This window comes from Sinocyclocheilus grahami, unplaced genomic scaffold (assembly GCF_001515645.1).
Source record: "Sinocyclocheilus grahami isolate Dianchi unplaced genomic scaffold, SAMN03320097.WGS_v1.1 scaffold1113.1, whole genome shotgun sequence".
In the NCBI taxonomy this organism is placed as follows: domain Eukaryota; kingdom Metazoa; phylum Chordata; class Actinopteri; order Cypriniformes; family Cyprinidae; genus Sinocyclocheilus; species Sinocyclocheilus grahami.
The window spans coordinates 11840-28626 of record NW_015506292.1 but is presented as its reverse complement, the minus strand read 5'-3'; the positions used below and the strand labels follow the sequence as shown (position 1 = coordinate 28626).

The window sequence follows — 16787 nt, the reverse complement described above, 5'->3', positions numbered from 1 at the left end:
ATAGATAGATAGATAGATAGATAGATAGATAGATAGATAGATAGATAGAAATAACTTTGCATCAGGGTTATTGATCAAAATACCTTTTAAATTTCAATTCAGTTCTTGAGTTTGAAGTGAGGTAAAACAGGAGGCAGATGTGAACTGAAGTAGAAGTAAGGAACTGAAATTTAAAGAATGACTTTTAACCATACAAACAAAGTTGTTAGGATAAACTCTGCACATTCATAGACAGATTCGGGAGGAGGACTTCTCTGAATGTTGCACAACACTGTTGAGTCAGTCGTTTGTTTTTCATACTTTGACATATTGTTTCTGTCATATGATTATAATAACTCCAGCATGATTGAGTTTCCCACAGAGACATGTGTTCACCACTAGAGGGCAGATCCTCACTGGAGTCACTCAGCTCATGTCTGAATGCTAGAGCGTTGCTAATGAACAGATATAGACATTTACAATGCATATCTTGGGAAGAGACAGAACAAAAATGTTGAAGACATCATCGCACACTTATGGATGCATAAAAGATGATTGTCCAATCAGCAACACAAACACAAGCTCTTTGCTCAAACTAACTGTTTCAACACACTCTTAAGGGTTTAAGGGTTCCATGAAAAACTTTTAACATCCATGGAATCTTTCCATTGATCAAAGGGTTCTTTATTATAATAATAATAATAAAAGAAAATCATGGTTCTTTTAAGAACTGATCGATGAAAGCTTCTTTGAGGAAACAAAAATGGCTCTTCTATTGCATCGCTGCGGCCTTCTAGAAATGTTATTTTCAGGAGTGAAGAGATGGTGTGAAGGAGATTGTCTGAGGCCGGATGAACTGTTTACCTGATGACAAGTTGTTTCAAATCAATACTTTTCAAACGACTGCATCTGTGTGTGCTTCCCAGCTAACAGAGAACGTTCTCAGAACTGGTCTTTAATAATGTTCTGAAAGCGTGAGTACAAAAACATTACTTTAACATCATTCATGGAATGTTTGTTTCAAAACACTTTGAAATGTTTTAGAATGTTCAGAGAACGTTTAAAAGTAACGTTCTCATTGAGTGTTTGTAAAGGTGATAGAATGAAACGTTTCCTTAACATTCACATAACCGAGAAAAAATGTAATGTTTTTAAAAACTGGATGTTTTGAGCGTCGAGAGAGCATTCAGAAATAATGTTTTCATCACTTCATGTGCACGTTGGCAAAGTGTGTTTAGAATGTGGAATGTGGGTTCCTGCAGCAGAGCTGGTACAGAGGAACAAAAGGCGAGCAGCTCCAAGTCTCCTGTGTCCAAAATCCAGAACAAGCCTTGACAAAGACAAACTAGTTTAATCAGCATCCAAGAAGAACGAGATGAGGAAATTGGAAAAAGAGTCGAGCCAAAAGCATCTCCGTCCTGCACGCAAACAAACCAACCAGTCTGAAATCTGTCTGCATGCTTTCATAGTGAGCTCAGGCCGTGTTATCTAGAGAAGCACACACACACATGCACTCACACCTCATTAGTTACACTGTCATCGTCCAGTGCAATTAATGCAACAGTTGCATCGGATGGACTGCAGTGTAAAGCAGGGTAACCGCACAGTCCCGGCCTCACATTCAGCGCTCGGGCCCGATAAGAGACGCCACTGAATGTGTCCGGGCCTGAAGCGCTTCACACTGAGGTGTTTGTAACCCAGCAGCGCATGAATTCCTGCAGGAGCCAGACGGGTTTGAGCACGTCAGTCAGTGTGTGTGTGTGTGTGAGGTGAGGCGATGCGCAGCAGGACATCTGTGCTGATGGAGGAGGACCACGAACTCTGAACAAAGATCTTATCACTCTGTGTTGCTCTTTCATCACTCACTTTGTGTTTCACTTCATAACATTACATCTGTCTCAGACGTTTCTCATAGTGTCTGCCAAGAGAACACACACACACACACACTTTGTTACATGTATACAATGAATGCAAGTCATCCCAAATCAATGTAAAATTCCTTAGGAGAATTAAAAACAGACACAGATGAGTCAATCGTTGTCATTCAGTAGTAATAAAGAATGAAGATAGCAGCTCAGATTATTTGATGAGAAATGTTTCAGTTCATATTTTGATTGCATTGACTTTTATCTTGGCAAACCTGAGAACAATTTGAAACATTGATGAGATCTCTTATTAAACTCTAGAGGAGACACATGTTAGATCACACACACACACACAAACACACACACACACACACACACACACACAAATACACACACACACACACACACTCTCTCACACAGACACACACATATATATATAGTCCAAATCTTCAGTTCTCATTCTGCTAGATCTATCTGCTGCGTTCGACACTGTTAATCATCAAATCCTTCTGTCCACCCTCTCATTGCTGGGCATCACCAGAACTGCACTCCACTGGTTCGAGTCTCACCTCACAGGTAGGTCCTTCAGGGTGTCTTGGGGAGGAGAGGTATCCAAATCGCATCAACTGGTCACTGGGGTTCCTCAGGGATCTGTTCTCGGACCCCTCCTCTTCTCCATATACACTACATCACTGGGACCCATTATTCAGGCGCATGGTTTTTCCTAACATTGCTATGCTGATGACACACAGCTCTATCTCTCCTTTCAACCAGATGATCCGACGGTACCTGCTCGGATCTCAGACTGCCTGACAGACATCTCAGTATGGATGAAAGAACATCACCTGCAGATCAACCTGGAAAAAGACTGAGTTTCGCATCTTCCCAGCCTCCCCATCAGTCCAGCACCAGTTTCCCATCCAACTGAGCTCCTCAACGATTATCCCATAGAGTTCAGCCAGGAATCATGGGGTAATTCTTGATGATCAGCTGACCTTTAAAGATCACATTGCAAAAACAGCACGATCATGCAGGTTCTCACTACACAACATCAGGAAGATCTGACCCTTCCTAACAGAGCTTTTCGTCCAGGCCCTTGTCATTTCTAGGCTGGACTATTGCAGTGCTCTTCTTGATCTATCACTGCAACACAAACACTAAAGCCGAGAGCAGAGTGTCTGGATGCAGAACGAGTGATTTTACAGGCTGTGAATGCATGCTTTACTGATACAGAAGCAGATGCATCACCTCATTATGAAGCTCTGATTGATGTCGAGATCTTTGACTGGATCTTCAGATAAACTCCATCATAGAATTCATGATTCATGTCATTTATTCCAATGCATTTAATAAATAGGAATCAGTGAATCACATCAGCATTGACATTTAATTTCTCTGAAAATGTCTTTTTACATGTTTAATTACAAATTATTGTTAGAGATCCTCAGGAACTCCATCCATCCTGAAGTGGCTGATGAAAACCACGACCTTCGCGATGAACAGAATATTTCTTCACCAATCAACGATACTGCGAGAAATATTTTTTCAGAAATGGACTTTGAAGTGTAATGTTTCTCGAGGATCAAGAGTGCAGGTTCGGCGTTATAGAGCGGCAAGAATCATTACACTTCAAGGCCGTTTTAGTATATTTTCTCATATGGTTAATAAATGGAGGTATATGAGCAGAAATATCAAATGGGCTTGAATGATAAACCATGTGGCTCAAACTGTTTCTCGCTGAGGGCTTTCAAAACATTCTTTGGTTTTACAGAAGGAGCTCAATTCTATGTTTCTGCTGGGTAATATAATAAATGCAATCAGGTATCTACTGTATCATATTTGAGATGTGAATTTTCTAAGGCTTTAAATGATCAACATGATTAGAATGATCAAAAAATAAAAAGCTCTTTACAAACGTCCAGCTTCAGCTGGAGCTTCTCGTGTCAAATCTTGACTGGTTTTGATCCAGTAAGCGTCAGAAAGATTTAGATCAGAATTCACCATATAAATATCAGCATCTGCAGCAAATTATTATAGTTTTCTCCATATTCTTACTATATCCACAATATATAAGAAACCACAACTAGATCCTGGTGAACTGGCAAATTACAGACCCATCTCAAATCTTCCTTTTATGTCTAAAACTTTAGAAAAAGTTGTGTCTGCTCAATTGCACTCCTTCCTGCAAAAAAAAGATCTCTATGAAGAATTTCAGTCAGGTTTCAGGCCCCACCATAGCACAGAAACTGCACTTGTTAAAATTACAAATGACTTGCTTCTTGCGTCAGACCAAGGCTGTGTCTCATTGCTAGTTTTACTTGATCTTAGTGCTGCGTTCGATACTATAGATCATGACATACTGATAGATCGATTACAAAACTATACAGGTATTCAAGGACAGGCTTTAAGATGGTTTAGATCCTACCTGTCCGATCGCTACCACATTGTTCATTTAAATGGGGAGTCATCTCAACTATCACCAGTAAAATATGGAGTGCCACAAGGATCTGTCCTAGGTCCTCTGCTATTTTCGATATACATGTTGCCCCTTGGTAATATTATTAGAAAATACGGGATTAGTTTCCACTGTTATGCCGATGATACTCAACTATATATCTCAACAAGACCAGATGAAACTTCTAAATTATCTAAGCTAACAGAGTGTGTTAAAAATGTAAAAGATTGGATGTGTGTGGTTCAATAAAAAAAGAATAAAATGTCAGGCTTTACAGGGTTAATGGTTAATGCCGTACAACAGACAGCAAAAAAGAGTCTGATATCATCTTATATATACACATGCATTTTTATTTCTTATTGGTGTTTCTACTGAATGATGATTGTTTTAGTTTTTTCCAGTAATAGTCACATTCTGCACTGCTGGGCTTTCAGAGACAGGAGGCGCTAGAGCTTCACCAACAGCATTGAGTCTATAATGATATACTGTATATAAACGAAATATTGGAGCAAGAAAATACTATGTACATTTTCTACTTGAAAATTTCACATTTAATGCAATGTCTTACTTGCAATATTTTTGTAATTGTGAAGTTCTAGAATTTTAAAAATATTTTTATTCTTTAGCTTTAGAACCTCTAGGAATAGGTATGAGATTGGTCTGTTTTTCTCTGCACTGGCACTTATAGAAGTTTGCACTGTTGAGTTATGTTGACTGAATTTGTACTCGGGTTCAGCTGATGCTGTGTTTAATGTGCTCTGTAAATAAAGGCTGAGTTGGGTTGTTAAAAACACAAATGAAGCGGACGGTCTGCAGATAAACAAACCGGCAGAGCTCAATACTGAGACATGCGGTGTTTGTCTGTAGATGCACTCCTTTCTGTGGAGGAGCTTTCTGCAGAAACAGAGATCAGCGTGTCAAAGCCAGAGGAATCGAGTGCTTGTTTAACAGTCAGTGTTCTTTTATTTCACTGCTCCTTGAACTCATCTCAAACCTCACACTCCTGATTCAATAGGACTGACCTTCACTTCACCTTCACTTAAGGTCTGGATTAACCACACAACTCTTGACTCGCTACACAACACACACACACACACACACACACACACACACACAAGAAATGATTCAGTAGATCCTTAACAAGAAAATAACTGGCTTGTGTTCACATCACAACGCACATGAATCTACAGCGTATGCTGTTGTTAATCACTTATATGATTTCTTCAATAAACCCGTGTTTATTACTTGTCAGCATTTATTGTGTTGTAAACAGAGTTCGTACTGAACTGAGGCTGTGTTATAACTTCTAGTATATAGTGCACTTACTGTGAACTTATTTCCATTTAGGAATTAATAGTAAATTGCACAAATCACTGTGAAAAATCAGTTGCTGCCTTAATTCTTTTTTTAAGTTAAATCAAAGTGGCTCTACAAGTTTGATCTCGTATAACTAGTTGAAACTGGTTAAACTATTATGATTAAGTTTAAATAATGGGAAAAAAACATGTTCTCGTGACTTATTACTCACATAATTTTTTGCAATTTCAAAGAAACGGCAAGTAACACGTGGAATTTTAAAGTAGATCTGTTTCTTGAAAAACAGATACTCCAATAATTTATTTACAATTTTTTTTTTTTTTTTTTACAGTGTAATAATGTGGTTTTGTCTATTTTTAAATAATAGTGAATTAAATAAAATAATAACAATTTTTGTTTTTAGTTTCAGAGTTAATTCACGCTAAATTGTTTACATTTTACTCAGAAAACTAATAAATTCCACAAACACATCAAATTAAATGTGAAGTTTTGAAGTAGAAAAACCGAAATAGTATTTTCTTGTAAAACACTCCAATAATTTATTTATTCACAACTTTGGAAAATATAATTTTTACAGCATACTTGAATTATCAATACATGTGACTTATTACTCACATAATTTTTTGCAATTTCAAAGAAACGGCAAGTAACACGTGGAATTTTAAAGTAGATCTGTTTCTTGAAAAACAGATACTCCAATAATTTATTTACAATTTTTTTTTTTTTTTTACAGTGTAATAATGTGGTTTTGTCTATTTTTAAATAATAGTGAATTAAATAAAATAATAACAATTTTTGTTTTTAGTTTCAGAGTTAATTCACGCTAAATTGTTTACATTTTACTCAGAAAACTAATAAATTCCACAAACACATCAAATTAAATGTGAAGTTTTGAAGTAGAAAAACCGAAATAGTATTTTCTTGTAAAACACTCCAATAATTTATTTATTCACAACTTTGGAAAATATAATTTTTACAGCATACTTGAATTATCAATACAAAACAACCATTTACAATATAATAAACATGCGGCATGATGAGGTCACGTGACTGCATTGCATACGGTTTCACTCATAATGTTTATGAATAATATTATAATGCACAGTATTTAATAGGTAATCATCTAGTTCTGAACAGACAAATACGTTTTTTATTGCTCTCACTCATGTTAAGACTGAATTGAAATATTTTATATGGCAAAGATTGCAGCACAATGTATTTGAATTGAATATAAACGGGTCAGATTTCTGTAATAGTGCAAATAAACTCAGTGTTTTAAATGCACAATAACTGCTTTAATATATTTATCATTAATAAATCCAGATTGCTAACTGATTAACTAACTGAATATTGCTTGTTTCACAGCTAGCCATATTTAACCATGTTTTTAATTGGATAGTTTTTGCAATGAACAGATTAAAGGCTGATTTTAAGCTATTTGAATAAATGCATTTTGAAAATATGTTTATTTAAATAAAAGCAAATAATAAACTGTCATGATTTGTCTGTTTTAGTGATGTATGACTGACAGATATGCATCACATTACGTTTGTTTATGTTGTGGCATCCGAATGAATGGAAATTTATGTGCAATTCAAATACATAAATTCTACATTTAGGCCAAAATATTTTTTGTGTGCCGGGCATTTTAGCAAAAATGTAAAAAAATAAATATATATATATATATATCAAATAAAAAATAAAATGCAAAAAAAATAAAAAGCTGGGTCACCATGGATAAAAGCGTCTGCTAAATAATTAAATTGTACAAAAAATATATATATATATTTTACATTATATATATTAAAAAAACATATATATATATATTAGCAGTTTTCACATTTTAATGGTTTTCAATACTATTCTAGCCTTTGTGAATATAAAACCTGCAGGCGTATGAACTCTGAAAGCAGCCGGAATAAAAAATAATACAGTTCTTATATCTTCAGAGACACTGTGCTGAAGTTCAGCCAAAGCTGCATCTCTCAGAGACGGTAAGCAAGCCTTGGGCTGATTTCAAGTGCTTCACGTGGCCTTCAGATAGCTGTAGAGCGCCTGCAGGTCTCCGTCCAGAACCTCTTTGATGGGTTTCAGCAGAGGATTGTGTCTGATGTGCAGACCTTTATCCAGCGGATGGCAGGCCAGTTTCTCCAGACGTCTCAGCCGGTGCATCTCCGCCGGCACGCTCTGGATGTCGTTGAAATCCACGTTGAGGAGCTCCAGCTTGGTCAGACGGCAGAGCATCTTGGGAAGCGCGGGGATGCAGTTTCCCTCGACGATGAGGATCTTCAATTCGGCCAGCGCTTGGATCTGATCGGCGATGTTTTCCAGTCTATTACAGGCCAGCTGCAGGAACACCAGGCTCTTCATGCTGTAAACGCAGCCGGGGATGTGAGCGATGAGATTGTGGCTCAGGTTGAGCTTCTTTAATCCGGCGAGGGCTGAAAGCGACGCAGGGAGACTAGTTAACTGGTTACCGGCCAGACTCAACACTTCCAGTTTGGTGCATGAACCCAGTTCTTCGGGAACGTCGCTCAGACGGTTACGACATGCAAAAAGCACCTTCAGGTTTCCAAGCCGTCCGATTTCAGGAGGCAAACTAGTCAGCTGGTTTCCCCAAAGATTGAGCACCAGCAGGTTCTGCAGGGAACCCACAGACGATGGAACGGATCGCAATGCATTGAGCGAGAGATTGAGCTTCTGCAGCTCTGTTATCTCCCATAATTCCTCCGGAGGATCCGACAGGCCGCGTCGAGCCAGACTGAGCACTTTGTATTCTACATTTAGGCCAAAATATTTTTTGTGTGCCGGGCATTTTAGCAAAAAACTAAATTTATTTAAAAATAAATATATATATATATCAAATAAAAAACAAAATGCAAAAAAAATAAAAAGCTGGGTCACCATGGATAAAAGCGTCTGCTAAATAATTAAATTGTACAAAAAATATATATATATATTTTACATTATATATATTAAAAAAACATATATATATATATTAGCAGTTTTCACATTTTAATGGTTTTCAATACTATTCTAGCCTTTGTGAATATAAAACCTGCAGGCGTATGAACTCTGAAAGCAGCCGGAATAAAAAATAATACAGTTCTTATATCTTCAGAGACACTGTGCTGAAGTTCAGCCAAAGCTGCATCTCTCAGAGACGGTAAGCAAGCCTTGGGCTGATTTCAAGTGCTTCACGTGGCCTTCAGATAGCTGTAGAGCGCCTGCAGGTCTCCGTCCAGAACCTCTTTGATGGGTTTCAGCAGAGGATTGTGTCTGATGTGCAGACCTTTATCCAGCGGATGGCAGGCCAGTTTCTCCAGACGTCTCAGCCGGTGCATCTCCGCCGGCACGCTCTGGATGTCGTTGAAATCCACGTTGAGGAGCTCCAGCTTGGTCAGACGGCAGAGCATCTTGGGAAGCGGGTGGATGCAGTTTCCCTCGACGATGAGGATCTTCAATTCGGCCAGCGCTTGGATCTGATCGGCGATGTTTTCCAGTCTATTACAGGCCAGCTGCAGGAACACCAGGCTCTTCATGCTGTAAACGCAGCCGGGGATGTGAGCGATGAGATTGTGGCTCAGGTTGAGCTTCTTTAATCCGGCGAGGGCTGAAAGCGACGCAGGGAGACTAGTTAACTGGTTACCGGCCAGACTCAACACTTCCAGTTTGGTGCATGAACCCAGTTCTTCGGGAACGTCGCTCAGACGGTTACGACATGCAAAAAGCACCTTCAGGTTTCCAAGCCGTCCGATTTCAGGAGGCAAACTAGTCAGCTGGTTTCCCCAAAGATTGAGCACCAGCAGGTTCTGCAGGGAACCCACAGACGATGGAACGGATCGCAATGCATTGAGCGAGAGATTGAGCTTCTGCAGCTCTGTTATCTCCCATAATTCCTCCGGAGGATCCGACAGGCCGCGTCGAGCCAGACTGAGCACTTTGTATCCGAAGTGTGTTGTTGTGTGTTTGCGAATGCGTTCGACCGTCGGAAGGTTTTCGTCTACAGCAGCGCTCTTTCTTCCCGATCTCGTTGTGTCGTCGTCTACAGCACTTTTGGATTTCTTTCCACCCATTTCTGATCTCCTTCTCAGCTAGACGCTCTTTAACTAAAGCCTGAGACACGAAGGACATTCCCAGAGCCGTGTGGCGGCACAAACACACGCTCGGAAACATCTCAGTGTGTCAAACAACATGGCCTTGGCAGCTCTTACTGAGTTTCACGAGCCTCTCGTCCAGTTGTTGCTGTCACTTGAGCGCGAGCGGTCGCTGATAACTAACCCTGATTGTGTTCAGAGACGAGGACGGAGAGAGAAATACAACTCGTGCCACTCTTGACCCAAAATAAAGGCATGCACGGACAACTGTTTAGGATCAAGTTAGCCCACTTTTAGGGTAATTGTTAACTAAAACTACTTAAACTAAATGCTTAAATGCATTACTTGAAATAAAATAAAATGTTTTTTTTTTTTAATTTCAAATAGTTGCCAAAGTAGCATTTCTCATTTGTGTTCATTTTAAGTGTAAAAACTAAAACTAAAATAACAAATAATAAAACCTAAATAGATATTTTTAAAAAAAACTATTTTCTAATTCTAAGTTTATGTTTAAAAACTATAAAAAATTTAAAATTTAAAATAATAAACACTAAATAGGCATTTTTTTTAAAAACGTAAAAAAATTATACATTTTTGTTAAGTTTGTTTAAAAACTAAAAGTAAAATAAAATAATAACTAAAAAAAATTATAATTTAAGTTCATTTTTAAAAACTAAAACTCAAATAAAAAAAGCTAATTAGACATTAAAAAACCAAACAAAAACTAATTTTAAACTAAATGCTTAAATGCATTACTTGAAATAAAATAAAATATTTTTTTTATTTAATTTCAAATAGTTGCCAAAGTAGCATTTCTCATTTGTGTTCATTTTAAGTGTAAAAACTAAAACTAAAATAACAAATAATAAAACCTAAATAGATATTTTTAAAAAAACTATTTTCTAATTCTAAGTTTATGTTTAAAAACTATAAAAAATTTAAAATTTAAAATAATAAACACTAAATAGGCATTTTTTTTAAAAACGTAAAAAAATTATACATTTTTGTTAAGTTTGTTTAAAAACTAAAAGTAAAATAAAATAATAACTAAAAAAAATTATAATTTAAGTTCATTTTTAAAAACTAAAACTCAAATAAAAAAAGCTAATTAGACATTAAAAAACCAAACAAAAACTAATTTACAATTTTTTGTTAAGTTCGTTTAAAAATTTTAACTAAATCTAAAATGAAAACTAAATAAACACATTTTAAAAACAAAAACACCACAAAATACTAAAACTTTAACTAAAATTAAAATGAAAACAGAAAATACAAACATAAGAACTAATTCAAAATATAAAAAATGCTAAATAGACATTAAAAAACCAAACAAAAACTAATTTCTAACTTTTGTTAAGTTTGTTTAAAAAATAAAATAAAATAATAAAAAATAAACACGTTTAAAAAAACATCAACTCATTTCTAACTTTTGTTAAGTTTGTCTAAAACCTACAATTAAAATAAATAAATAAAATAATAAACACCGAATAGACATTTAGAAAAACAAAAACTAATTTACAATTTTTAAGTTTGTTTAAAAACTAAAACTAAAACTAAAATAAAAATGAAAACTAAAAAACACCACAAAATACGAAACTTTAACTAAAATCAACAAACAACATACAAATAACATACAAACATAAGAACTAATTCAAAATATGAATAAACACTATAATGGTGTATCAGTGATACTAAAATAACCCTGCCTACTCTCCTAAAATACATCTTTAACAGCACAAACGCAGATGCTTTCACATAAACAACTGAGTTATTTATAGACGGACGCTGACCTGCTCCAGCAGTTTATGAATGGAATTTATTTCTATCCTGAGCTTCATTTCATGCATACAAACACTCAGAGAGTTTGTCAGAACCAGTGACACTTATATGTTCTTTACAGCTAAAGTTCAGTGAACGCCGGTAACTTTACTCATCAGTTCTCACTGAGTTAAAGAGCCACAGATGTGGATTAAAGGCTTGTGAATGCTGTCGTGGTTCAGTATTAAGTAGCATTTGTGGGACATCTGTCGGAGGCTCTCGGCATCTCGCGGCCCGTCGCCAAATAATCAGAACTCTGCAACGTTCCCCCCTGAATAGAAATGCACAGAGATGGACATCAGTGCTTTAGAGCCATGCAGCCGCTTCAGTAACGGGGTTATTATCGTAAACTCACACTCACACTCAAACCATTAAGTGTTATCTGAAATAAAATAAAATATTAAAAAGTCAACTTATTTTATTTCAGCTAGTTTCCAAGGCAACATTTATATTAATTTAGTAAAAATTTTAATTTAAAATAAAAATTAATTAAAAATATATATATACCTGTAGACATATTTTTAAAAAATTATAATAATAATAATAATAATTAAAAAAATTAGCTAAAATTAAAATGCAAATGGAAAATACAAAATAAAAATTAATTAAAAAAATATATATATACCTGTAGACATATTTAAAAATAATAATAATAATAATAATTTAAAAAATTAGCTAAAATTAAAATGCAAATGGAAAATACAAAATAAAAACTAATTCAAAATACTAATAGAAACTATAGAAATATTTATAAAAACACAACAAAATGACTAAAACTTAAAATGGAAAATACAAATAAAAGCTCAGAGTATTAATAAAAACTATGTATATACAATATACAAAAAAACTGATAAAAATGACAAAAACTTAAAACTAGTAAAACTTTCAAATTAAAGTGAAAAAGTATTTAAAAAATGCAATTCGAAACGCTGACAAAACCTGTAATAGTATATCAATGATACTAAACACTGTTCAGTAGTTGGGTTTATTTCAAGCAGAAATCTCTTGAGACGCAAACCATGCTGATGATCCGTCATTAACGTCATCAAACATAAGTGTATTTCAGACTGGCTTTCATAGCTTTATTCTCACAGGGTTCATTTATTTAACAAATTACATAATGACGTTTGAGGATTAAACACAGAAAAGCCTTACAGTGCATTTCAATCACAAACACACGTGTGTGTAAATATACAATACATATATCGGGCTCATTTGGGTTTTTGAGACGCTCTTCAGCTTTCAGAATATAAATAACCATCAGGAACGGCACGATAATAACGATGAAAGAAGTTGTCGGCGTTTCATGTTGAAGGCTGGTCGTGCAACTATCTTTGCTGTATAGAATATTTAATCATTACTGTATGTTAGGCTAACATATAACAGCAACATTTCTGCTTTATGAAGTCTTTTATTAGTTGTATTGACTGCTCCATATACGTTAAAGACCTGCAGTAATGGTTGAAAATCATTAGCTAAATTCTAAATTCCATGTGACCTTTGACCTTTAGTCTGGATTTAGCCCTGAACCTGACCTCACTGAGCAAAGCTGACATATAAATAAACTCTCAATGCTTGACCTTCTTCTTGAAATTCTTTGTGATACAAGCAGGCTCACTGTGTTGACATGAGAAAATAATTCGCAGACAAAGTTCAGAAGTTCATGTTTAATAACTTATCTGACTGTATTACTCACACATACAGTATGTACCCTATTTAATCCTGTACATCAGTAAACTTAAATGTTCTTATTTGCATATTTACACGGTTAATGACATTGATTTAATAATGTTATGCACATAAATTCATCACAAGCCATTTTAACCGGTCAAAACGGACATTCAGTTCACATTTTGTCAGGATCTGTACAATTTCTGCTGTTTCATCCAGCTCTTTCAGTGTGCTTTGTGAGTCCTGTGGGGTAATAGATGCGAGTGCTCACCAGAGACAGTTTAATATCTCGGCTTTAATTTCTTCATGGAGTTCCTCTGCAGCAGCGCGAGAGCGTGAGAGTAAAGGGAGATAGAATGGGAGATGAAGTGGCTGAGGATGATGAATCGATGGGGAGGAAACACACTATTACACACTATAAAGATGCCATTTGTAATGTGTGTGGAACGAGAGCGAGGCAGAGGAGCTGCTAATGCAGTTACACACTAGCCACAGCGGTCAGGGGCCGAAAACAGCAGACGGGAATAAATATAGAAGAACCGAACCACAGCACAACACAACAACATCCCAAACACTCACAGCCTGCTCCACAATACAACTACAGAGAAATAATACTAGAGAACGATAGATAGATGGATGGATGGATAGATAGATAGATAGATAGATAGATGGATAGATGGATAGATAGATAGATAGATAGATAGATAGATAGATAGATAGATAGATAGATAGATAGATAGATAGATAGATAGATAGATGGATAGATGGATAGATAGATAGATAGATAGATAGATAGATAGATAGATAGATAGATAGATAGATAGATAGATAGATAGATAGATGGATAGATAGATGGATAGATAGATGGATAGATAGATGGATGGATGGATGGAAATAATACTAGAGAACGATAGATAGATGGATGGATGGATGGATGGATGGATGGATGGATGGATGGATGGATGGATAGATGGATGGATGGACGGATAGACGGACGGACAGACAGACAGATAGATGGATGGATGGATAAACAGATAGACAGATAGACAGACAGATAGAGGGACGGACGGATGGACGGACGGACAGACAGATAGATGGATGGATGGATAAACAGATAGACAGATAGACAGACAGATAGAGGGATGGATGGATGGACGGACAGACGGACGGACAGACAGACAGACAGATAGATGGATGGATGGATAAACAGATAGACAGACAGATAGATGGACGGACAGACGGACGGACGGACAGACAGACGGACAGACGGACAGATAGATGGATGGATAAACAGATAGACAGATAGACAGACAGATAGATGGATGGACGGACGGACGGACGGACAGATAGACAGACAGATAGATGGATGGATAAACAGATAGACAGATAGACAGACAGATAGATGGATGGACGGACGGACGGACGGACGGACGGACAGATAGACAGACAGACAGACAGATAGATAGATAGATAGATAGATAGATAGATAGATCGATCAGATGGGTGCTGCCAGATGGTCAACAGAAGCAGGTCTTGATGAAGATGAACACAGCGGCCAAAACGCCTGCAAATGAGCTTCAGCTGCATCAGAGCGTCTGTGCCCTCAGAGTCTGGAGATTTTAGCTGAAGCCAGCCTGATGATGATAAACGGGCCAAAACAGTTCAGTGTTCATCTAATAACACGGAGAGGAGCCAGTGCTGAACTTCATTCTGAGAGGAAATCAACTTCCTGCCATAATTACTCTCGGATCCTAAACAACAAGCATTATGCTTTTATAGCACACAGTGATGGATGTGGCACAGATGTCAGCGTAGGACGTTTATCATTCATTAGAGACTGTTTTCTTCAGAATGTAAAGTACTGCGCATGCAAACACTGCCTGTAAATGTGCATCGTGTGTCTCAGCTCCTGCTGTTTAGTCTCCATTAGCTGAGCAGTCATAACATCAGAGTATTTCTCTCAGGGCTGCTAAGCACTGAAACACAAGAAAACTGAGAGAGAAGAGTCCAGTGAGTTCAGCAGCTGTCACTGCCCCCTGCTGGACAAACACTTACCTGACAGTTCATATAGAATTAGAAAAAGAACTCTGTCATTTGTAACTCTAATGTGTGAGGCTTCCAGTGTCATTCGCATCGAAAAATAAATCCCTGAAGCTGTCATCACTGAAAACAGCTAATAAAATGGATAAAAGAAAAGAAATAAATAAAATGGATAGTGCCTTTAATTGTGTACAACAAATGCAACACAACAGCACAAGTCCTTCACAAATACTAGCAAACAATGACATCTGGTGCATGTTCAGGTGTGACGTAATAATGACGTAAGAAAAAAGACCACACCCCTTGATGAGCTCCAGCTTGAGCGTCACGTGAGGTCAGCTCTCTGCACATCCAGATGTTTCCAGAAGATGGCAGCAAAACCTACACAAACAACACAAAATATAGATCTGCAGCTCAGATGATCACGAGGTTCATGCACTTTTGAGACAATTATCATATTTGACTTTCCTGAATGACATTAGTAGAGTTAAACTACGAGATGTGACAAGTGAAAATATAGAAACTTTATTTGCACTTCATGAAGGAAATAAATGATTGCAAAGTGAAGCTGAACATTCAAGGACAGAAACCAGTAATAATAGTGATAATAAAAAGTGCAATTCCCAATAAAACTCGTTGTTGTTGAAAATTATCCAATCATCATACTTGAGTAAAAGAAAATATTACTTCATGGAAAATTACTCAAGTAGCTCATGTGAAAAAAATACATAAGTACAAGAAAGCTGAAAACTGATATGAAAAAATCTAAAGTATCTAAAAATATGAAAAATAAAATAGTTGAGCAACGCCCTAGAAACAATCCGGAACACCCTAGCAACAACTGCATAGCAACACCCTAGCAACCACTCATATTTCCTTCAGAAAATGTGAAAATATTGTTTCATTAAGACACATGCTTAGGTTTATATGGACATTATTATTTGGCTTGAACTGTTTGCTTTTACAAAGGTAAAGCGAGAAAGTTGCATTAACAAATCTTATCACACATAACTTCAGCTTTTCACATCATTCATAATAAAGCCAAAACGAATTATTAATATCAATAAACTTATTGGAACAGCTTTCTCTTGTTTTCGCATTTCGCCTGGTCATAGATTCATTAAGATTCATAATTTGCGAAATGAATGAGTGCTGTTTTTGTCCCGAATAGCAAGTGTTCAGTTTCTGAATGAATCCTTGTTTTGAACGGATCGTGTGAACCAATGATTCAATGATTCAAAGACTCATTCATAGTGTGAGCCGTTTACTTAATTCCTGAATGAATCAGCCGTATGAACGAATCGAATGAATGAATGACTCATCAAGACATTACTGCCACCTGCTGGCAGTTTTATTTTCTTATTTAGAGTATAATTTCATCACATACACACACACACACACACACACACACACACACACACACACACACTCACACACACACACACACACACACACACACACACACACACACTCTCACACACACACACACACACACTCTCTCACACACACACACACTTACACACACACACACACACACACACACTC

At 36.5% G+C, this 16787-nt stretch overlaps 2 protein-coding genes across 2 annotated transcripts; both read right to left on the bottom strand.

Annotated features, from left to right (window-relative positions):
- Window positions 1-7595: 7595 nt before the first annotated feature.
- Window positions 7596-8397, bottom strand: LOC107566920 (leucine-rich repeat-containing protein 30-like; the record flags this gene model as incomplete). The annotated part of the gene is made up of 1 exon (XM_016252497.1): window positions 7596-8397. A coding segment is annotated over one exon (756 nt), but the record flags the coding sequence as incomplete, so codon positions are not given.
- Window positions 8398-8767: 370 nt separating this feature from the next.
- LOC107566924 (leucine-rich repeat-containing protein 30-like) lies at window positions 8768-9971 on the bottom strand. Its single transcript, XM_016252502.1, has one exon. It carries the CDS (start codon window positions 9690-9692, stop codon window positions 8814-8816), a length of 879 nt encoding a protein of 292 aa, XP_016107988.1. The 5' UTR covers window positions 9693-9971; the 3' UTR covers window positions 8768-8813.
- Window positions 9972-16787: the final 6816 nt, after the last annotated feature.